We start from the raw sequence: 25,183 nt of genomic DNA, 5'->3' as shown, positions 1-25,183 counted from the left end.
ATCAGAGATTGGGTCTTATTCTTCTCTAAATTCTTTTTTTAAACACAAATTTTGACATACAGTAGTACCTGTTGAGGAAATAAATGACTGAATATATGAATATGTTATGTATATTGATTCATCTACCACAGGAGATGTTTTTTTCATTTTTATTTTTTATTTTCATTTTATTTTTGTTGTTGAATTTTTTTTTTTTTATTTTTAAACAATATTTGCTTCCCCTCACCCCTCAGGTTTAGTCCCCATAGAATTTCCTTCCCCAGTGCACCCGTGCACCATCACCACAGTCCCCTGTGCTCCTCCCTCTCTCCTTGATCCCTCTCCCTCCTTCTCCACCACAGTATGTCTCTGATTTATAATTGTCTTTTTTTGCTTTGCTGTGTTTTGTACTATTATTATTTATTTTTTTACACTCATGTCTTATTTGATTCGCCTATATTCCTGCTATAAGTGAAACCATCCGATATTTTTCTTTTTCCTTCTGGCTTATTTCACTGAGCATAGTTCCTTTTTACCACAGATTTTTTAAAATGCACTTGTTAAAGTCACTTCTGTGACTTGCACTATCATTGGTAAATAGTTTACAATTATAATTTTACTTTTATTAAAAAATTGGATAAATGCAAATTTCTATATATGCATGTATTAAAATATAAAGAGATGCTAAATAGGTAACAAAAGTTTCCATGTTATTACCAGGAAGACTGAAAGGATGAAAGTAGGCCTAAAGGCAGCAAAGAACTTTATATCAGAGTGACACCTAGTGGTAATTGTATTGTGTCCATTTATTACTGAAGTTTCATTTTATTACAAAATCATTTTGGGTTTTCTTATCTTGAATGAATTTAAAGAATTATTATTAATTAATGTATTTTTAATTCTGGTAATATTAGGATACCTCAATCGGTTATTGCCACTATATTGTGCCTACCATAAAGTAATTTTTAAAGCATATTTTCTTCTATAAAATACTATCTATTGTAAAGCATTATGATCTTAAAGGTAGGTATTGTTATATATCACTACATCTTCAATTTAGCTGTGAAATTAGCCTAACATTCAGGTATTTGTTCAATAAAATCTGCTGAATCAGTGTAAATTTGCTGAGCCTCTTCAGCAGTCTTGGAATGTGGGTAAAAAAATAGTTGATCCATTTGCCATATTTTCCTTTTTGTATTTAGAGTATTCTCTTAAAACTTCTTTTATTATATTAGATCCCATTTTAATTTAAAAGAGTCAGATTGAGTATAGAAAGATTTAAGTGCATTTTGAATGCAAAAAAGTAACTCAGGCTATTGCAATCCAGTTTTTGTCTTGAATATATAAACCTAATTTCCAGTCTTGACTCAGCAACTCAGATTAACTCTAATTTTTGGCACATGCCTTTAAACACTCTGTGCCTCAGACACCTTTTATGAGTAGGAAGAACAATATATGTATGTTTTTGTTATTATAGTACATGTGAAAAGCAGGAAAGAATAGCAATGTTACTTACCTTGTATGGGTGTTGTGAGCATGAAGTGATGAGAGAACTAATTATAGCTTGTATTTTGAGGAAGAAAGACAGTAAGTGTTGTGCATGAGGAGCATTGTTTTTTGGCCCTTCACAAACTGGTATCTTTTGCCTCCATGCCAACAAATTATTTGTGCACTTCCAAATTATTCCAAGTGATTTTAAAATCTAAATAATCAGCAGCTCAAACTATGATCTTAATGCATATCATTTTATTGTATGCATTAGAAATGTTTATTTAACCTTGCTTTACATTTTAAATACTACACTTTCAGTAAAATTTTAGAAAATTAAGATGTATGTAAAGAATGAAGCGAATATCTTCCCTTTCTCTAATTCTTAACTCCCTGTTATTATCAGTTTGTTATACCATGTAAAGTTGCCATTTTATGAAAAGCCTTTAAAATTATTTAAAATTATTGTTCCTAAACTGCTTTTATTCCTCATACACTTTTGTTGTCTTATCTTCAAAGTAAGGTGGTGAAGATTAGAAGTATAGTCTCGTGTTTTCTGACATCATTATTTCTGTCATTCATCTCTCAATCTCTTCTTTCTTCTGATAGTTCCCTATCATCTTCCTTTGAATTCTTCCAAGATAACTTTTTTTGCTTTTTAAAGGAATAAATGTACATTGTGGTGACTATAATAATGAACAATAATTTACTTTCCTAAGGTCTCATATTTAGCAATTACTGTTGCAATATGGAAGTAAGTTCCAGAACACTTTCGTGCAATCAGAATAGGTCATTTTTATTTTAGATGTTTGTTGATTACTTTGGGTTGAATATATGTGAAGTTCTGGGACCATGTGTAAATAAGACAGTCCTTACATCAAGGACTTCATGGTGTAATCAGGATAGGAAAGGAAAAAACTGGGAAAAAATGAACACAATAAATATGTAGTATATTAGAAGGTGAAAGATGCAAATACACTTCTAAGCATTAAATACTTGTGTCCAGAGTAATTACTTCCTCCTTGTTAGCTACTGCTTTTTTTTCCCCCCCATTACATAGCTAATTTCTGCCTAGAAGAAATTTCTTGAGCACTGTTCAGAGATAGGGAACTTTAACAGAAAATAATAGCCTTGCTAAGTTGAAAAAATCTAGGCGATCCATGAGGATGAGATGACTAGAATGTATGGAGATGGTACTAGAAACAAGAGAGCTGCACAGAGAAAGACTTTAGAAATCTAGATTGTGTTTCCCACAAATCGTTGACTGAATAGTAATCAATGCATTTTTAGGTAACCTGAACAATTCCTTGAGTTCATGATTATTTAGAGACATCACAGGAATATTTTCCATGTTAATAATTACTGAGAAATTATGGAAAAACCATCTTACAGCACACCCCTTATTATCTATGTTTTTTAAATGTGCAGTTAATTACTGAATTATCTTGTCTTTTACCATAATTTATGTTGAATCTTGAATTCTTCAAAGGAACAGCATGTTGTTTAATCAAGATTTGAAGTTAAGACTACTGAAATTTTTCTTATTCATTCATCAAACAAATATCAGTATGCCTATTATTAATGCTAGTTCATTAATGATATGTACGAATGTTGACTGTATTATTTTGTTAGTAATATTCAGCCTCTTCTTATTTATACAGGAGAGATTAAACAGATTCTAGAAAATGAACTTCAGATACCTGTGTCTAAAATGCTGTTAAAAGGCTGGAAGACTGGAGATGTGGAAGACAGTGTGAGTTTCTTAATTGTCTAGAAATAAAAGAAAATCAAGTTATACTATTGCTTAATGATGTATGAAAATTGATTTTTATTAATGTTGCTACAAATGACAAATAGATTTGGTAACAGTGATTTAGTTTTAAGTAATCAGCAAGCAACGATTTTTAAGCTAAAGTGTTTTCATGCTAAACAAACAACAGTTTTAAATGAGTTAAGTATGTAAATGAAAATACTATATGGCATGTTTTTCCTATTTCTAATTATTTTTTAGAAGTTAGTTTTGCACTCTTTTTCCTCAAACCTCATACAAACAATGTCAGCAAGTGTCCTGGAATAATTATTTATTTATTGGCTTGGAATAAATTATATGTAGTGTGTACATTTATACCACATATTGATTATGAAACAAATATAACAGAAATTGTTAAAACTTAGAAAATACAAGAATATTTCTTTGTTTACTTTGTTCACAGTAAAATTTTTTGTACATAGTGACAGGTGCATATAATTGATTATATATTTAGAATTTGCACAAAGTGTTGTAATTTTAAGTGATTAGTTGTTATTCTGAAGGACCCAGTAGAAACCTCAAGTATGTGATATTTCATACACTTTTCTTTTTTGTGATGGAGATGGGATGACAGAGAAGTGAGTTAACTCTGAAGTTTTATTCCAATATTCCAAGGAGAAACAATTATGAAATCTTTTCACAGAGGTTACTGAGTCAGTATTTCAGTAGCCAGGCATAAATTTATTATCTTCGACTTTTGGTTCAGTTCTCCTTTGTGAATGACTTCTGGTAGATATTATATTTATAAAAAATAATTTCATGTGAGCTCATTTGATAATATGAGAAATATCCCAAATATTTTGCTTAAACTTGAATTTCAGATGAGCAAGATATTTATAAATTTAGATACAAGTTTGGGATGTGCTATATTAGGGTCACAAGCATTTTCTCTATAGAGCCAGATAGTGAATATTTTAGATTTTTGTGAATAAATCTTTGTTGCTGAAGTGGTAAGACTGCTCATTTCACATAGCATGAAAATAGCTATTGACAATATGTGAAATAGTGAGCATGACTGTGCTCTAGTAAATCTTTATTTATGGACAAAGAAATTTGAACTTTATATATATAATTTCACATATCATGAAAAATTCTTTTGAGGTTTTATTTTTTTGATCATTCAAAAATGTAAGAACCCTTCTTAATGCACAGGCTATACAAAAACAGACTAATTATGTTCCATGGGCCACAGTTACTGACTCCATAGTACTATATGACTGTTCTAACTGAAACATGGGTTGAAAGAAAAAGAAATACTATATGAGTAAATCAACAATCTTGACTGAAATCGAACACCAAAATATATTAGTTTACATAGCTTTATTATTTATTCTTTCATTTATTGAGAAACCTACAGATACAAATCAGTCTTGCATGGCATTCTCAGCAGTTTGTGACAAGAAAGACGACATTTTGAAAATGTTCTTAAAGCTATGTGTTCTAATATTTGTACGTAGTCTTTGTTATTAATACTTTCAGTTACTTCTTTCTATGTACTCTTTTCTCTAGGTGATTTCTGCTATTCCTCTGCCATTAATTTTCTAATTGCTCCAAAATTTATATTTCCGGGTTAGACTTCTATGACTTCACATATCCAAATTGGTAATTGACTTTTGTACTTGCATATTTTATTGACATCTTTAACTTAACATGTTTAAAATTGAACACTTGATTTTCCCCATGCCATTTCTCTAGTAGTCTTCCCCCAAAAACGATAGCACTATATAGCCACTGTTAAATCCAAAAATGTGGGCATCAGTCTTTACCCATTTCTCAGAACACCTAATCCTTTGGTAAGACCTGTACATTATGTCTCCAAACTATATCTCAACCATGGCTTCCTTTAAGTTTAACTATCTAATTCAGGCCATTGGCATTCTTTTTTTTTTTTCCCCCTAAATGACAATTTTTTTTTTTTTTTTAAAGACCTATTCATTTATACAAGCACTGGGTACAGTCAGAAGCGTGGGAGGGTGAGAGAACTCACCAGAGCCAGAGTGGGGAAAAGAACAGGCAGACAGACGAAGTACACTGCTGAGGGGGGCAGCAGGTGGCAGGAGAGGTCCACGCACCATGTGGGACCCTCGCCAGGCGGCCAGGGATCGAACCGGTGCTACAGAGGCTGCGGGCAGCCTTGCAACCCAGCGCTCAACCGCTGCGCCACCGGGGAGGCCCCCATTGGCATTCTTACCTGAACTAGTATAAATAGCTTTATCATTGTTTCCCCAGCTTCCTTTCTTGGATTGTTCCAATACATTCTCCATACAGCAGCTAATGATCTTTTATGTTTTTTATTTTGTTACTTTATTAGTATTTTTAAAAAATGATTATTAATCCTAATTTTTGTTTTATTGATATAACATTGATTTACAACACTGTATATGATTTAGAGGTGCAGGCCCATACCCTTCAGATATATGTTACCGCTCCACACCTAACACCAAGGCACTCATAGTCCTCCACCATAGTCCTGTGACCCCTCTCCTCTTTGCTTTCCCCCTTTTCCTCTGGTATTCTCAATCCCACAGTCATATATCTAGGATTTGTTATTATTGGTTTTATCTTACCCTTTGTTTTATTTCTTTATATTCCACATATTTGTGAAAACACCCAGTTTTCCTTCTGACTTTATTTTTCCTAGCATTATGCCCTACAGTTTGATCCATGTTGAAGCAAGTGGCAAGAGTTTGTCTTTTTTTAATACCTGATTCATAGTCCATTGCATATATGCACCAAGCCAGTAATCTTTTAAAAACATAAACTGAATTATATCATTCTCCTGTTATAACAGTTTTAATTGCCCTTTGAATAAAATTCAAGCTACTCATTATGCTTTAAATAGCATTGTATCATTTTACTCCCTGTTCATTTTATAGCTTCATCTTCAGCCTTTTTTAACTCTCATTTCCATGCTGCAACCATAGAAATCTCCTTTTGAATTCCTCTAATAGGCTTAAATTTTTTGTATCCTCACCTGGCAGATGATATTCAACTGCTTGGAATGCTTTATCCCCAATTCTTCACATGGGTGCCTCTCTTTCATCCATTAAATCTCAAATGTTACTTTATCAGCTCCATATCAATTTTGGTGTTCAAGGCAGCATTTTCCATTATAAAACATTGAGTAGAAAGGCCGTATCTGTTTCTTTCACCATTGCATATCAATATTCAGTATAATAGGCATCAAATAAATGTGGGGGTGAATAAATTAATAAGTGACTTGAACTGTTCATTTATTTAATCATGACATATATGGCTTGTGGGGGAAGATTTAGTGGAAAATTTCTAAATGATGGTATGGAAGGTGAACAAGTGATCAGATTTAAGTATTTATTCATAATCCACAAAGTGAAATAATGAAAGCTAAAGGGTAAAAATAACTTTCCTATGTGTATATGCATATATTTTGTTTGTTTGCTGTTAACTCTGTAGAGGTAACATAGACCAATTTAAAAAGGATTTACATATATTTCAAATAAAGGTTTAGAACTTCAGGGTGGTTTCCTGGTAGATTGTGAAGTTATGAGTAATTGCCAACTACAGTTCTTCTTCAACTTATAATGAAGTTACATCCTGATAACCCCATCATAAATCAAAAATATCCTAAATTGAGAATGCATATAATATACTTTACCTATTGGACAACGTAACGTAGCCGAATCTACCTTAAATATACTCAAAAAACTTCCGTTACCCCAGTAATGGGAAAACTCATCTAACACATAGCTTAACTTACAATAAAGTGTTGAATATCTTGTGTAGCTTATTGAATAGTTTACTAAATGTGGAAAACAGAGTTGTTGTATGGATTTTCACCATTAATGAGCACAACTGGCAACACAGTACACTGTAGAGTGTTGGTTATCCTCTGATCATGTGACTGAATGGGAGCTGCTCCTCACTGCCACTGCCCCGTATTGTGAGAGACTATTTTATGCACATTGCTAACCCAGGAAAAAAAATCAGAATTCAAAGTACAGTAGCATTTTGCTTTTGCCCCCTAATTAACTCTAAATTGTGAGTTGGACCCTCTATACAATGTTTTTGTTAAACCACGGGTCACAAATCATTAGTGGATTGTTAATTGAGTGGATTATAGCCAACATTTAAAGAAAAATAATAGAAGATGTCAGTGTGTATTTGCAATACACACAGTTAAAGCACCCCACAACAAAAATTCCCTGGAGTAAGAGTTGAGTGACTTAGGTAACCCTTAGCAGAAACCTTATCCAGGTCACTTCTACTTGTAGACTGCAGCTTCTCATCCATTGAGGTGTTCCCTATGATTTTTCTAGGTCTAATGGTCTGTGAAAGTCTACTTTGCCAGTTTTTGCTATAATGATCTTAGAATGAAGTATCGATTAGTTGTGAGGGTGTACTTCTTCAATGAAGAGATTAATGGATCTTAGTTGTGTTCATATGTATTTGTAGCTGTTCATAAGGTAAATAGTTTGTATTTTATTTTAACGTTTAATTTATGATGTGCGTGTGTGTGTGTGTGTGTGTGTGTGTGTGTGAGAAACATGACTATTTGGATTCAGTATTTCTTCTGCATTATCCTGTTTAGGAAATTCTCAAAAGATAAAAAAGTCAAACTAAAAAAGCACTAATTTTTCAAGAACTTATAGGAAATTAATCAACAATCATATTTTGTTTATTTTTCTTTTTTAGACGGTCTTGAAATCACTACATTTGCCAAAAAACAACAGTCTTTATGTCCTTACACCAGACTTACCACCACCATCATCATCAAGTCATGCTGGGTAAGGTATTTACTTTTCCTGGGAATTTGAAATGAAAAGTTTGTTTGTTAAATTGCTTTGAACTGTATATATATATATATATATATGTCAAAATCAAATCAGTTTCATTGATGCTTTTAACTGCTATTCACTTTATAACAGTTGTTTGGCTAATTTATTTAATTTTGGTTGTAGAATCTGTTTTCCACAGAAAATCTTTAGCACAACTCCACTATGTAAAAAATAGTAAATAATGATACTTTCGTTTTTTTAAAAACTGGATTTTTTTTTTAGATTTATTTATTTGGGGTATAGGCCAGAGTTGCATGAGGTGAGAGGATTCACCAGAGACAGAGTGGGGAACAGAACAGGCAGATTGACTGAAGTGCACTGCTAAGGGGAGCAGCAGGCGAGTCAGGAGAGATCTGCTGCTCCATGTGGGTTGCTCCCTGGCCAGCCAGGGATTGAACTTGTGCTGCAGAGGCTGCAGATTGCTTCATAGTGCAGTGTTTAACCACTTGCACCACCAGGGAGACCCCCGTAATGCACTTTTTTTTTTTTTTTTTTTTTAAATAGAGGCATGTTTTTATTTATTTATTTGTTTGTTTGTTTGTTTATACATGCACTGGGTACAGTCAGAAGCGCGGGAGGGTGAGAGAATTCACCAGAGCCAGAACGGGGAGCAGAGCAGGCAGAAGGACCGAGGTACACTGCTGAGGGGAGCAGCGGGCGGCAGGAGAGGTCTGAGTGCCATGTGGGACCCTCCTCCGGTGGCCGGGGAGCAGCCGGGGATCGAACCGGCGCCGCAGAGGCTGCGGGCAGCTTCGCAACCCAGCGCTCAACCGCTGCGCCACTGGGGAGGCCCCCCGTAATGCACTTTTATTTGAAGGGAGAGGACTAGAGTTGAAGGGGAGAGAATGAGTAAATGGAACTCCAGCTTTTCCCATGGCTAAAGAGGCATACCTTTAAGGAAAGTTCATGGACTCAAGAATACAGCTTGGAAGACACTGATAAAAAAAAAAATTCTTTTAAATAATACATTCACATAATTTATTTATTTATTTATTTTTTTGTGGGACCCTCGCCGGTGGCCGGGGAATGAACTGGCGCTGCAGAGGCTGCGGGCAGGGGCAGCCTAGCAGCCCAACGCTCAACCCCTGCGCCACCAGGGGAGGCCCAATAAAAATTTTTATTAAGATTTTTTTTCTCCCTTGGAATAGAGACTCCCATTCTTTTTTTTTTTTTTAAGTTTCACATTGAAATTCACTATATTTGCAAAAAGTCTGATTATCTTGATACTTAATTATCTATTGCATTATTATTGTTAGATGATGATAATTGTCTAAAGTATAATGCTTATGCCAGTGATAGAGTGACATTTTTTGTGAGGACATTGTCACTCTAGAACTTTGTGTAGTATTTAGATTTCCACAATCTTTATACACATTTCCTTTCTTGTTAATACAACATGATAAATTTTTACAGTACAGAGATGTATGTCCCTAAACTGAATATTGCCAATTTTCCCCCCAAACTCAAGTGTGATTGAAAGGGGCTTCTTAAAAGTAACAGAGGACTCCTGTTCATTTCACTGGTATTGCTAATATCACTTATCCCAAGTTTTTAGGAGCTTTGTGTGGAGGGGAAAGAACCAAATATATATTTCTTATTGTTAATCATACCAGTATAAATAGATAGTAACAAAAAGAAAATTAAATTTGGCTTTACCAAAGTAGACATCAGTGAACTGAAAAAAGCTAAATCTAATGTAATGTAAGCGTTGTTTTAGGTTAAGAATTTGATGATTCTTGGGTTGCTATTTATCTTCTATATTTAGATCACATATTAATGGGAAGTTGAATTTGCACACTATTACAAACAGTCAACAGTACTTATAGTCCTTGTGATTATAGTAATTTTGGTATAAATACCAGAAGAGATTAAATTAAACAAAGTATGGTTCTGTATCTAGTCAGGTAGAACATTATTTTGTAGGTTAGTTAACAGAGTATAATCACTGTCATCCAATATATAATCCACATAATTACAAGTGGATAGGAGATATTATTGGTTATAATCTATTGCTTTCCAGGAACATGATTAAATGGATTTATCAAAATGTCTTCCTGGGCTAATGGAAATGTTCTTCATTGCCATTTGGCTGACCTTAGTTTAATTGCCAGTTGCTCATCCCCTAGACAAGCAGGGGCCTACAGTGCTTCTGAAATGCAATGTTTATTGGAGAACAAGTACTTCATATAGCATTAAAGTAGTCTTCCCTAGTTGGCTTTTGAATTTCACCAAGTTAAAATAATGCTGTTTCTTGTGATGGAACAATAAGAAAGACAGAAACTTTAAAACCAAATAAAAGAGCATAGAGTATTTGGTTGGTGAGAAGAGGGGGCATGTGGAAACTACTGCTTATGAAAAAGCCACACCTATGCATATTTTATTAAAATCTAACTAAAAAGCTAAAGTGGGGCCTCCCCGGTGGCGCAGCGGTTGAGCGCTGGGTTGCGAAGCTGCCCGCAGCATCTGCGGCGCCGGTTCGATCCCTGGCTGCTCCCCGGCCACCGGAGGAGGGTCCCGCATGGCGCGCAGACCTCTCCTGCCGCCCGCTGCTCCCCTCAGCAGTGTACTTCGGTCCTTCTGCCTGCTCTGCTCCCCACTCTGGCTCTGGTGAATTCTCTCACCCTCCCGCGCTTCTGACTGTACCCAGTGCATGTATAAACAAACAAACAAACAAACAAATAAATAAATAAATAAACATGCCTCTATTAAAAAAAAAAAAAAAAAGCTAAAGTGTATTTCTTTTAGTGTGTTTATCCAAATATCTTTCCATAAAGCTAGAGATTATTTTTATGTGCTGTGGTATCTTAAATTTCATGGGAAAAAGTTAAAAAACAAAATTCATACAGAACTTTAAAAGCTAATGGTAATAATTATTTTTAACCTGTGGTATTAATTTTAATTTTTAAAATTAATTTTCTACATCTTCACCTTACAGTGGAGTCCAAAAACTTTTTTCTAGTAAGTTATTTAGCACATCACATTATCAAATATGATAGACAGATAAAATTGCTTTGCACTAAACATAATGGATGAAATTGTTTTTTGCAGAATTTTGTTATAATTGGCACAGTCACAGAAATCTTGTTTATAATTTATAATTTATATTATAAGGAAAATTTACAGTAATTTTGATTCTTAGTTCTATTGAGAATTGGCAAGTGGATAGAAGAATTCTGAAATTGGTAGAGGAAAACAGGAAGATCTATGTACAAATTACCGCCTTTTTCTTCATCTCAGATGTGGAATTTTGTTTTAAACCACTGTTTAGGTGGTTGTTTAATTGGTTTTATTGTTTTATTTCTCTGAGGTGAGTCAGTGGGATGTTAGAAGATGGGGAGAGAGTGTATAATAAACTCCCTGTTAATTTCAATGAAAAATAAGATTCTTGTTGCTGGATTCTACCATTTCAGTTCCAGTGCAATGACAAAACGTGTTTTTCTTTATAAAGTATTAATCTCCTCTAAACAGGCTAGGCAACATTGGTAACTCCTAAACAAAATTTATTATAAGCAAACCAGAAATATACTGATTATAATCCATCTCTCCAGACAAAAGATATCAAAATAGGATAAAAATCCTGGATTGCAGTCCCATATTGGCTAGGGTCTTCACTTTTTCATTTATATAATGGGAAGCATTATTTTTACTTGCCAAGGTGGTTATAAAAATTTGGTGCTCGGGAGTGATACATTGTGTTCAAAAGCACAACTTATAAAACATAATAATTAAAATGATTTATTTCTTCTAATAAATACCAATTATATAGTAATCCTTTTCTTTCAACACCTTCGTGGATTCTTTTAACAAACCTGCAAGCAGCACGGACTGATTTTGGTGCCTATGTTTTATAGATGAAGAAATTGCTGTGTTTAGAAGAGTTGTGGTTTGCCCAAGGTCAAGAGTAAATACCTCTCATTCTGAAATCTCCATCTGACTCTTCATCTGCTAGTAGCTTTCAGACTGACAGAAATATACCAAGTTTTATTATAAGAAGTTTTCTTTTGGTAGGCCATTCTCTGGAAGATTTTTTTAATGTTGTAATTTGTCATTATTATTATATATTCTTTGAAGGACATTTATTTATTTATTTTTAAAGATTTATTTATTTATACAAGACCTGGAGTACAGGCCAGAGGTGCGGGAGGGTAAGAGAATTCACCAGAGACAGAGCGGGGAGCAGAACAGGCAGACAGACCGAAGACACCGCTGAGGGGAGCAGTTAGCGAGGCAGGAGAGGTCTGCGGCGCCATGTGGGTATCTCCCTGGCTGGCCAGGAATCGAACCAGTGCTGCAGAGGCTGTGGACAGCTTCACAGCGTGGCGCTCAACCGCTGCACCACCGGGGAGGCCCTGAAGGACATTTATATATATTATTTCATTTATAACTTCTCAAGAGCATTTATAGTATATGAAGTCACTCTTAGTTACATTAAGTGCATTATTAAATCATCTAATAGAATGTCAGTATAAGATAACATGCTCTTAATTTGACTACTGACAAACCATTTCATTCTCAAGATTTGGTAAGAACTTGAGTTATAAAGAACTCTATCATAAACCATGTCCTGTGAAAACTTTTTTTTCTTAACTTGATATTACTGCCACTAGGGGGTGCTTGATAATTGAGTCTTGTTTTGCATTTACCATTTCTTTCTGGGAAAAAAAAAAAAAACCTACCTAAGAGCAACAAAATTACCACATAAGCACGAATATAATTGCATTATACATAGAATTATTTTAAAGTGATTTTTTTTTTTAGAAAATAGAATTTTAAGCTTTGAAAATTCAACAGTAAACTCTTTAATCATAATCTTTATTATAGTTGAAGAACATTTAAAACCTTTGCTAATAAATTGGATTTCAATAATTAATCGAAAGGAGAAGGAAGCAGTACTTTTAAGCCACAACTTCAGATTATATTATACATCTTAGAAAAATTAGGAAGAAAAGCTGTTAATTGTACATTGTATTATTGTAAGAAAGAATCAGTCCATCAATGATTCATTGATTACCTACTACATAAAAACAAGCTCCATTCGCAAAGAGCTTATAACCTATTAAAGGTATTCGCTTTTTTCAGAAATTTTCCCTAGGTACCACTTACTCTTTCGTGTTCTGTCTTCCATTCAGGTTGATTCATCCAGTAAGTTTCTCTTTTCTTCACTTGTTCTAAAGGTTGATGTTCCCAAGATTTCTTCTGTTCTCAACAGTTCCTCTTATTGCACCTTTTCCCCAGACATTTGCTTTCAAACCTTTCCCCAAATATGTATAGATGTATCATAAGCCCATATGTTCTAGTTGCCAGTGGAGCTTTTTACTGTGCATAATTTAGAAATTAAACTTTATCATAGGTTTGTGTGTGTAGGATAAAGCAGTATATACAGTATGTGAGATTCCAGGTATCCACTAGGGGTCTTGAAATGTATCCCTTGAGAATAAGGATGGGGAAACTATTGTATAGTCATATTGGGGGTTAGCTTTAACATAAAAATTCTAGGAAGGACATAGACCTCTATTGCAGGGATGTAGGGTGGAGTCCAGAGATTAAGTGTTAAAATGAAGTTTGCTAGCAGGCTTGGAGACAGCAGAAAACCAGACAAAAAAAGATTGGAACAAATGGAGAGTATTTCAGGTTCTGTATTTCAAAGCTGTTACAGAAATAGTTAATGACAAAGAACAAATTATAAATAATACTGGAATAGAACAAAGATGATAGTTGCAAGAATAAGAATGTTAAGGAAATATGAAGTTAAAAGTATTCAATAAGTGACAGTGATCCAACAACTGTAACTTACGAAGAGTCTTTTGGCCAAGTGATTTATACACAGTATCATATTAAAACCTCCAGTAATGATAAATTGATATTATTAGCCACATTTTACAGATAGGGAAACTGAATTAAGGGTAGTGGTAAGGTGATGACGGGAGAGAATGGTATTGGGAGTTAATTTAGGTGCTTTTTTTTTTAAGATTTATTGAGTGTTTGATTGATTGATTTGTACATACATACATACATACATACAAGCACTGAGTACAGTCAGAAGCACAGGAGGGTGAGAGAGTTCACCAGAGCCAGAGCGGGGAGCAGAGCAGGCAGAAGGACCGAAGTACACTGCTGAGGGGAGCAGCGGGCGGCAGGAGAAGTCTGCGCGCCATGTGGGACCCTCCTCCGGTGGCCGGGAAGCAGCTGGGGATTGAACCGGCGCTTCAGAGGCTGCGGGCAGCTTCGCAACCCAGCGCTCAACCACTGCGCCACCAGGGAGGCCCCTAATTTAGGTGCTTTTTTGAAGAAGCCTAGTGATCCTGATTATTTTTGTCTGTCTAACAAAAACATAAACCTAGGCACAAATGTTATAATAAAGGAGATAAACATTATAAAAGGAGATAAACATTAAAGAAAAATAGCCTGCATACTTCTAAAAGAGAAGGGAGAATGAGAATATTTAGTCAGTACACCAGCAAACAAAAATGGGGAGGGGGGGAAGCACAGAAAAACAAGGAGAGTAAGAAACAGAAAATATGGTAGCCACCCCCCCATATATAAAAATCTCAAAAGGAATATATTAAACTTTCTGATTAAATATAGACCCTTCAAATAGGATTTAAAAACATTCAGCTCTATATTGTTTATCAGAAAAACATCTTTGAAAGAAAGACATAGAAATGAGAAAATATAAGAACAGAAAATTATATTCTAGCTATTCCTACCAAATATTAATTACAAGAATGCAACATAGCAATATCACATAAAGTTGAATTTATTGCAAATAGAGTGAGGGACATTTACTAAGAAGAAATGACAATTGTGAACTTACATGCACAAATCAGCAAAGGTTGACAACTGAGAAATAGATCAAACACAATCATATACAAACATCTTTCAGAAACTAATGAATTTAAGCAATAAATCTTTGTAGGCTATAGAACATACTACAAATAACTTAATATAAGTTGTGAATGAAAATAAAATTATAACTGACAACTGGATATTTAGAAGTGAGCATAAATGAGAATGTTATATACTAAAACATTGAATACAGCAAAGATATGGCAAGCCAAGAAAAAGTAAGCATAAATAAAAATTTTAGGTATGGAAAAGGGGACTTTGCAGATTCACACAGTTTATTTTTTTGTTTTGTTTTGTTTTTTAAAGATTTATTTATTTTTATTCAAGAGCTGGGGTAGAGGCCAGAGGTGCTGGAGGGTGAGAGGATTCACCAGAGACAGAGCAGGGAGCTGAATAGGCAGACACACTGAAGACACTGCTGAGGGTAGGAGAGGGTGCGACAGGAGAGGTCTGCCTTGCCATGTGGGAATCTCCCTGGCTGGCCAGGAATCAAACCCGTGCTGTGCTGTAGAGGCTGCAGACAGCTTCACAGCACTGTGCTTAAGCTGCTGCACCACCGGGGAGACCCACAAGAGTTTTTTTTGATTAATAAAATTGTCATTAAATAATACTAATTTATCAATTAATAAATTAATTTAAAGTATAAATAAATAATAAAACATGCTGATTTTTATGCCAAGATATGAACTTTAGATGAAATGGAGAATTATGTATTTCTGGTTTTTTCTTTTTTGAGGTATTGTTGGTTTTACAACACTGTGTAGGTATAGGTTCACATCTCTTCAGATGTATGTTACTGCACCATGCCCACCACCAAAGCATATATAATCATTTTTTGATATCATATAATATCAAAAACAGAAAATGGTGGGCCTCCCCTGGTAGCTCAGTCGGTTGAGCACAGTGCTGTGAAGCTGTCCACACAGCCTCTGCAGCGCCGGTTCGATCCTGGCTGGCCCGCGAGGGTCCCACATGGTGCAGCAGACCTCTCCTGTCTTGCCCACTGGTCCCCTCAAGCAGTGTATTTCGTCAGTCTGCCTGTTCTGTTTCCCACTCTGTCTCTGGTGAATCCTTTCACCCTCCCACGCATCTGGCCTGTACCCCAGTTCTTGTATAAATAAATAAAAAAATCTTAAAAAAAAAGCAAAACATAAAATGGTAATTAATAAAGTTGTAAATCTCACAACCTTAGATAATAAAAATGCCCTCTCAGCCTTACCACTTATTGAATCTTTATTTTTCCTGTCCCTTTCCCACTACCTTTATTTTTTTTAATTATTTTTTTTTAAAAAAGATTTATTTATTTATTTATTTATTTATACAAGCACTGGGTACAGTCAGAGGTGCGGGAGGGTGAGAGAATTCACCAGAGCCAGAGTGGAGAGCGGAACAGGCAGAGTGATGAAGTACACAGTTGAGGGGAGCAGCGGGCAGCAGGAGAGGTCTGCGCGCCATGTGGGACGCTCGCCGGCGGCCAGGGGAATGAACCGGCGCTGCAGAGACTGCGGGCAGCTTCGCAACCCAGGGCAGCTTCGCGACTCAGCCACTGTGCCACCAGGGAGGCCCCCCACTACCTTTAAATGGGAACTCTCTCCAAGTTAAAATGGTTTCTCTAAGATGTAAATAAACCAATAGCCCTCTTTTGAAAATCCTAGTTTGATTTTCTCTCTCCCATGTTCAAAAACCTAGTACTTAGACTCACGCTTAGGATACAATTCACATTCCTTATTATGGTCTGCAAAGGGCAGACATAATCTTGTGCCTGATTTTCTTTCTAGCTTTTTCTTTTATTAGTCTCTTACTCACATTTGCCAGCCACACTGGCCTTCCTGTTCTTTTTTTTTTTTTTAAACATTCTAAGTGTTTTTCCACTTCAGAGCATTGGTGCTTGCTATTCCCCTGCCAGGAGTGATCTTCCAGTGGTTATCACCTTGGCTCATTCCTTTACTTTATTCAGGCCTCTCCTCAAATGTCATATCCTCAGAGAGGCTTTTCTTGATCCCCATGTCTAAAATAACCACTCCATCAAAGGGAGAGTCCTTTACCTTTATCACTAGAATGCATTTTACTTGTAATATTAGTAATATTCATATTCATATTTGCTTTCCGTCACCCTCATCACAATGTAAAGTTACAAGAAATCAGAGGGCTTTTTTTGGTTTTTTTTTGGTTCACTGCTGTCTCCCCAGCAGCTGAAACAGTGCTTGAAACATAGTATATACATAAAAAAAAATTTGTGGAGGGCCTCCCCAGTGGCGCAGCAGTTAAGCACTGGGTTGTGAGGCTGCCCGCAGCCTCTACAGTGCCAGTTAGGATCCCCGGCTGCTCCCCGGCCACTGGAGGAGGGTCCCACATGGCGCGCAGACCTCTCCTGCTGCCCACTGCTCCCCTCAGCAGTGTATTTTGTCAGTCTGCCTGCTCTGCTCCCTGCTCTGGCTCTGGTGAATTCTCTCAACCTCTTGTGCTTCTGGCTGTACCAGTGCTTGTATAAATAAATATATCTTAAAAAAAAATTTTTTTGAATAAAAAAAAATTTGTGGAATAAACACACATTTCTGAGGATATTCACTTCTTCAAAGAGACTAAAACTAAGGAATACTGTTCTGATGGTGGGATATCAAGCATTATGCAGAGCAAGATTAGATATTTGGGAAACAAAAGATCTTACAAGTGCTTCATAAGTATAATGAGCTGGACAGTCATTGGCTTGAGCTTAACTTTTTTTTTTTTTTAATTTCCATTGTCCCTTCTGGTTTTTCTTATCATAGTATAGTGTAATGAAAGGAATGCAGTCTTTAGAGTCTTATAGGCTGTTCAGTCCTCCACTAGTTTGTTACCTCGGACAAAACCTTTCCTCTATAAGTCTTTGTTTCCCTACTATTATTCCGTGTATAACTATGCTCTTTCCAACCAAATCCTGAGCTGTGAAGAGTAAGAACATTCTTACTGAGTATCTTATGAAAGTGTCATCTATGTAAGAAGCTCTTAATAAATGTTGTAAGGAAGATGAAAAGTTTCAAGACTAGTTGAGGGATGCACTTTTTTGTTCCATGCATCTGTAGTCTCTCCATATTCTTTTCCTGTTGTCAAGCCCATCATAAAGTTTGTTTTTTTCAGATAAATGGAAAATCAGGTTATTCATGCCATCTGTCAGTTATTCACTCGCTTACCAGGTATAGATTGAGTACCATCTTACAATGTGCTAAGTCCTTGTTCTAGGTGCTAGTGGTACAGTAAGGAACAAAACCACAAGATGCCTGTTTTCATGGAGTTTGCAATATAATATATGTAGAGATTGTGGGATAGACAGCATACTACAAAGAAATAACATCGGATGATACTACAACCTTTTAAATAGAGTGACATGTTAGGGAATAATTGGGTGACTACTGTAGGTTGTAAGGTCAGCAAAAATATGTATAAAGATATACTGTTTAGGCTGAAACATGAATAACTGAAGAGCCATTAAGTGAAGGGCAGTATGAAGAGTATCCTTGGTTGGGGAAATGGCTAGTGCCATAACCCACAGGCCATGTATGTACAAATGTGGTTGGAGAAGGTTTAACAATTTTTGGGCTTGCTTATTACTAATGATGACCACATTGAAGGGCTGAATGGACATTTTTGTAACAAAGGACAATCTTTTCAACTTGTTTTGGTTTCATTCTGAGAAGTGATGAGAAAGTCTAATTCAATTTTAATTTATATGGATTGTCTTCGTTTTTTGTGTCAAGGTGACAGAAAATAAGATATCCCTTGTGTGTAGTTGTTCTTTTTACAAGTAATATTTGAGTCTTGCTATTGAATTTTGACCTTCTTATAGTAGATTAATGGTTCCAGTTAATATTTTAATGACTTTTGTGGGGGTGTAGTTAAGCTCTAGTCAGTCAATAGAGCACATAATCCTTTCGCCCCTGCCTTCTGTGAAACTCTGCCTAGTACAGGGTAACCTCATGAATAATTATAATTCTCTTGTTCTTTGGGAGGAGGAAGTCTAGAATGTGGGGGATACCACAAGTATTCTCATTAAAACTTTTCCTTTGTGATGAGAAGCAGTATAAGAAAAATGATATTCTTCCTTGAGCACAGGCAGAAACATTCTTCTCATGATCTTGAAGTCTCTTCCAACTCTGCATTATATATGCACTTCACTCCATCTGTTGTGCATATTACTTAATAAGGGAAAGACTTGTCATTCTTCCTCTGTATCTACATTTTGTAACCTTCTAGCCACTGTAATGATAGCTATCCACCTGTGGTCCTAGCTAATAAGTGATAAAGTTTGAGTGGTGTATGTGTTAATAGTCATACAAGTATGGTATATTTTCCTCACTCCCCTCTTTTCCCACTGTATTGAGGCATTGTCCCAATTAAACAAACAAGCAAACAAACAAACAAACAAACAAACAAAATGGCCTCTCTTGTGGTGCAGGGGGTTAAGTATCAGCACTGTGAAGCTATCCACAGCCACTGCGCATGAGTTTGATCCCTGGCCAGGGAGCTAACCCACATGGCACTGCAGACTTCTTCTGTCTCGCCCACTGCTCCCCTCAGCAGTGTATTTCATCTGCCTGTTCTGTTCCCCACTCTAACTGTGGTGAGTCCTCTCATTTCTCTGCACCTTTGGCCTGTACCGCAATTCTTGTATGAATTAGATGAATAAATCTTAAAAGAAAAGATAACCTTAGACGTATCCTGTAACTGTTGTGGGATTCAGTTATTAAAAGCACATTGAGGATGGGCCTCCCCGGTGGCGCAGCGGTTGAGCGCTGGGTTGCGAAGCTGCCCGCAGCCTCTGCAGCGCCGGTTCGATTCCCGGCTGCTCCCCGGCCACCAGAGGAGGGTCCCACATGGTGTGCAGACCTCTCCTGCCGCCCGCTGCTCCCCTCAGCAGTGTACTTCGGTCCTTCTGCCTGCTCTGCTCCCTGCTCTGGCTCTGGTGAATTCTCTTACCCTCCCGCGCTTCTGACTGTACCCAGTGCATGTATAAACGAAACAAACGAACAAACAAATAAATAAATAAAACATGCCTCTATAAAAGAAAAAAAAAATTAAAAAAAAAAAAAGCACATTGAGGATGCTTTCAAATAGCTCTCACCCTACTTCTGTTTCCCCAGCACCTCATGATCTCTGCACAAATGTTAATCCTTGCAATATTTTTACTCTTTTCTATATCCTGCTATTGCTGTCTTTGGTGTTCTCCATTAACACAAGAGAAGTCATGTTCAAGAGAGCTTTTATTTAGAATGAGAGGGATGCTCCAGGATATTATCTTTGCAGGAGTGAATCATTTAATGTAGTTTCATTTCATGACTGGGGGAAACTAAGGTACAGAAAGGGAAGATTTAAAAGTCTTTATGATCTTAGCTTCTTTACCCAGAATGGTCAGGATGTTAATTTGTTTCCTAGGGCTTTGGAGAGGGGCAGATTGATTAAATAAAATAATACAAGTGAGCATCAGATCTGGCACAGTACAGATGCATGGTAGTTTCTCTTTGCCAGGTCACAGAGTTAGTTAATAGATGAGCCAGGACTTGCCTCTCTTAACACCACTCATCAGAGTACCTTTGCACATCAAAGGTTAGCGTCAATATGATCCTCAACAAAAAGTCTGATTTCAGACTAGTTTATGTGTAAAGTAAACTAGGAACAGTGTCTGCTGGTCCATTGTAGATTCTTTTTTTTTTTTTAAAGATTTTTTAATTTTTATTTATTTATGCAAGCACTGGGTACAGTCAGAAGCGCGGGAGGGTGAGAGAATTCACCAGAGCCAGAGCAGGGAGCAGAGCAGGCAGAAGGACGGAAGCACACTGCTGAGGGGAGCAGCGGGCGGCAGGAGAGGTCTGCGCACCATGTGGGACCCTTGTCCGGTGGCTGGGGAGCAGCCGGGGATTGAACCGGTGCTGCAGAGTCTGCGGGCATCTTCACAACCTAGCACTCAACCGCCGCGCCACCGGGGAGGCCCCCGTTGTAGATTCTTAATAATTCCTTTATAGGTGGAATGAGTGATGCAGCTTCTTCAAAAACTTCCAGTGGGTGACTCTTTTGGCTAAATATTTTTATTTTGAAACTTGAAAAAAATAAGTTTTAACTTCCAAATAATTTGCTGAGATGTCATTTGAAATGGTTGTTAAAGAGTATTCCATTCCATGGTGATTTTATTGATCAATATTTGTGAGGTGCTTAGCAGTGTGTCAGGGAGACCCTAAATGAGTTTTCTGAAAACTTTATATTTACAAGTAAATGTCCTGAATTGGATCAATTAGTTTTTTCTTCCAAAAACCTTTATAAAATAACTGTCTTGTTGTTTTCACAAAATACATTTATTTATGAAAATAGTTTGTTACCAATGTTGTAATCAGAATAATAGTTGGTAACAAATCGATACATCATTTCTAAAGTAACTTGTCATTTCACAAGAACAACTGTAACAGTCAGTGAAGCACTTACATTATTGTGATTTCTGTCCAATTTAAATTTAATTCTAGTAAGCATTATTATTAGATTTTGTAAAAGTGAAATTAGGAAGTATTGGGTTGGTAAATGTTTCTTAATAAGGAGCTACTGAAAAGTGACTCATTTTAAGAAGCATTTTCCTAAAGTTATGTATTCATGGATGAAAGCAGAAGCTTGTCGCCAATTAAAGCATTGATGGAGAGCACAACACATCTAATTAGACTTTGAAAAAGAACTGCTAATATTTTCTATAGTTGATAAAATGGACAGTGAGATGCTTGCTCACTAATTCATGAAATAGAAATCCTTTAAGTATACTTTTTTTTTGCTTTCTTCATATTTTGTTGAGATGGGTGGAATTATATTTTGACAGTTTTGCTATGAACTACTTGATGGATCACAATATATCACTATCACCACTAATTACCACATTTTGATTAATCTTAAATACTTTGGTTAGTTCATTTTGCTGAATCCAATATATCACTATATTGATAAACAGTAATTATAGACATAAGGCCACCTGAACTTTGAAATTATCTTGAAAAATGTTGAATTATGTGAAACCAAAATGTTTATTTATCTAAACATATTTAATTGCCAGCAAAGAAAGCAATTAAAAGTAGCTGCAGAGTAAGAGGCCAACCTTTGTTAAAGGTGGTTTTAAGATTGTTACAGAACTTGTGGTGATGATAACATGGTGTCTTGGAGGATGTTAACAACTGTAGCAGAGTGTTAATTAAGAATGATGTAATCTGCAGCTCAGAATTATTAGTATCATATGTTAGTTTAACTGGACAGGAGCAAAACCTAGTTTCAGTTATGATGAGGGCTCAACTTGTATTTATAGTGGAAAGATTAACATTTTATTTTTATGCTGTTCCTGAGACAATTTAAAAATCCTGAATGAAATACAGTCAAATGTAAACATCAAGTCCCTAGCTCATTTACATATGTGCCAGATTTTCAAACTGATTGCTATTTGAACCTAATCTGTCATTGCTAGCTGCATTAGCTACAACAAACATTACATTTACATATTGATTTCTTATTTTGTTTTAGTGTAAATAATCCATAATTATAGTAAATTTGGTCTTTTGTTGACAAAAGCTCATATGACTCTGTAAGTTTAGAATGGAAATTTAAATTGCCATGTGTCATGCTTTTTAATTTAAGATCTCATTGTATCTGAAAGGATAAAAAGATCATTGTAGATCATAAAGTATTCCCAAAGAGACAAAAGAGAAAATTTTGTAGGATCATTGGAAAAATATAAATTGTGATGTATCAAGGAAAAATTCAGTAGCACTTTCTAAGGCTATCTTTAATTTTTATAAATGAAAGTTACAGTACTTTTTAAAGAAATTACTGGTTTTATTTCAACATCATGTCATTTTAAAAATAAAATCTAATGGAAATGAATCTCCTCAGCCTATTTTACATGGTATTTTTGTTTAAAATATCCTGTGCAAGAAAAAAATAACATATACACTCAACAGGAATGAAACAGGAGATTTTCAATCCTTAAATTGGTTTAAGGTTTAATACTTTATGATCTACAATACTTTATGATCTACTTTACTCATCTTAGCTATATTACAATATTGATTTGAGAAGTTTAATTTCACTGCCAAACCCCTATTTGTCAGTGGACACAAAGTGTTTTTAAGTAGCTTTGCAACAAATCCATTTGCATTAATTAAAACTGTGCTGTATTTTACATTTTAAAAATATGGAGTCCATTTAATTGCAAAAATTGTAGCTGTCAGATTATTCAAGCATTTTTTTATGATTTACTATTTTGAAAATATAATTTACATATAATAAGTGCACAGTTCTCAAGTGTTCCCCTCACTTATATGAGTTTTGACAAAAGCATGTTGTTTTCTACCGTAGATTTTAATGAGTGGGTTTTCAATTTGGACGGGTATGTGAAAGTGTCTTAACAGCTGTTTAGAAGTCTGTGCTGAACTGATGTCAGCTGTTTACTTGAACGCTGAGGAGTGCTGGGAATATAGAAGCCCTAAAAACCCTATGCCAGTCAGCTCACTGCTATAACAAAATAACATCAGCTGGGTGGGCTTAAAGAACAGACAGTTATTTTCATAGTTCTGGAGACTAGGAAGTCCACCATCAAGGTGCTGGCAGATTTAGTTCCTGGTGAAAGCTGTCTTCTTGACTTGTAGCTGTCTGCCTTCTCATTGTGTCTTCACATGTCAGAGAGAGAGGGAGAGCTCTGGTATCTCTGCTTCATTTTATGACACTAATCCCATAATGGAGGCCCTACCTTCATGACAAGTAAACCCAAATCATCCTCCAAAGGCCCTACGTCCAAATATCACATTAGGGGTTAGAATTTTAGTATTTGAATTTGAGGGGGTACACAAACATTTAGTCTGTAACAGCCCTGAAGCCAAGTCTGAATTTGTGTTTTTCCTAGTCTTGTTTAAACTTGATGTATTTATACTTTGTAACAGTGAGTACTTCCCATAGAACTCTTAATGTTTTCATAGGAAGGCTTGGTTTAGCCTGGGCATATCTGTCCACTGAAGACTTTAAAAGGGTATTCTTGATTCAAGTAATTGCTGGAGAGGAAATCCTTAAATTACTGTTATTATTCTTGATGCAAGACACCCTGCCTACTACTGTACTGCCCTATGAAATGGACTGCTATTTGGTAGAAGGGAGCTTTTTCTTTTCTTAATCAGGATTTAAGGACAGGAATTAATACTATGACTAAATGACGACCAAATATTTATTTTACTATAATGCAGCCTTAAGTTAGCTTTGAAAAATCAGTATATCATATGTATTAAAGTAGCCATTTGCTCTCTGCTTAGGTAGATTACTGAAGTGCCCTCCTAATGTGAAATAAGCTCTATTAAGACAGTAAAGGCTGCTATATTTATTTTTCTTAATGTTCTTGCTTTTATCAGTGTTTGGTATATGGAGGGTAATGTATGACTTTGTATGTTCACCTGTATAAAAATGTCTGTACTAGCAGCTTTAAATTTATTTTTAGGGCCTATGTGTTAAAATTTGCTGTATATTATTTCCCCTTATTAAAAAAAAAAAACAAAAACTGAAGGGGGAATTAAAATGTACTAAATTAAGTCAGTGAATCAGAAGGAAATTGGCATTCATTAGAAGGTAGGTATTTTGTATATGGCTTCTCTATCTCTGATAAGTGTTATAGTTAAATTGGAATGGGATTTCCCTAAATAGAGATAGACATTATGTTAATGAAAGAACATTGGAAGCCTAGACTTGTAGACGAAAAGAAAAGCAGAAAAGGAAATGTCCTACTGAAACTATTTCTAGAATTGTGTTTGTCTATCAATCAATCAATCATCTATCAGTCTGTCATTCCCTCTCTTGTGTCCCTTCCCCAGTTTTACAATTAAAAAAGTGGTCGGGAGAATTGTGAAATGATATATGTGAAAATGTCAGATACTTTTTGTACTAACTGATTTAAAATGTTAGTATTGGTTGTATTGTATTGTATTTTTTGCAACTAGCCATCAGCTCAAAGGCTGGCGATATGTATATAATTTTTATTACACCCTAAACATTAATTTCAGTGTCTCTTTGAGGCTAAAGGAATGGTAAGTTTTAATGGCCCTTGTCTGTTTGTAGAAAACAAAACCACCTCCTTGTTGGTCAATGCAAATATTCAAGCTGAAAGGAAAATCATATTGGAGAATAAAAAAATTTAAAAACACTACAAGGAAAAAATAGATGTTCTAGTAAAACCATTTCTTGCATTGAGTTAAAACTCAACTTTTTAAAG

General features: G+C 35.6%; 1 protein-coding gene across 1 annotated transcript in view; it reads left to right on the top strand.

The window, feature by feature from the left end:
* The window catches only part of FAF1 (Fas associated factor 1), a 325,035-nt gene that overhangs the window by 80,370 nt on the left and 219,482 nt on the right, over positions 1-25,183 (top strand). The window contains exons 5-6 of the mRNA XM_037499959.2: positions 3,129-3,220; positions 7,949-8,040. Coding sequence (XP_037355856.1) covers positions 3,129-3,220; positions 7,949-8,040 — 184 coding nt within the window. The remainder of the gene's footprint in view (positions 1-3,128; positions 3,221-7,948; positions 8,041-25,183) is intronic.

This window comes from Talpa occidentalis, unplaced genomic scaffold, assembly GCF_014898055.3.
Source record: "Talpa occidentalis isolate TD23 unplaced genomic scaffold, MPIMG_talOcc4v2.1 talOcc4.9, whole genome shotgun sequence".
NCBI classification, from domain to species: domain Eukaryota; kingdom Metazoa; phylum Chordata; class Mammalia; order Eulipotyphla; family Talpidae; genus Talpa; species Talpa occidentalis.
This window is presented reverse-complemented; position numbering and strand designations above follow the sequence as displayed.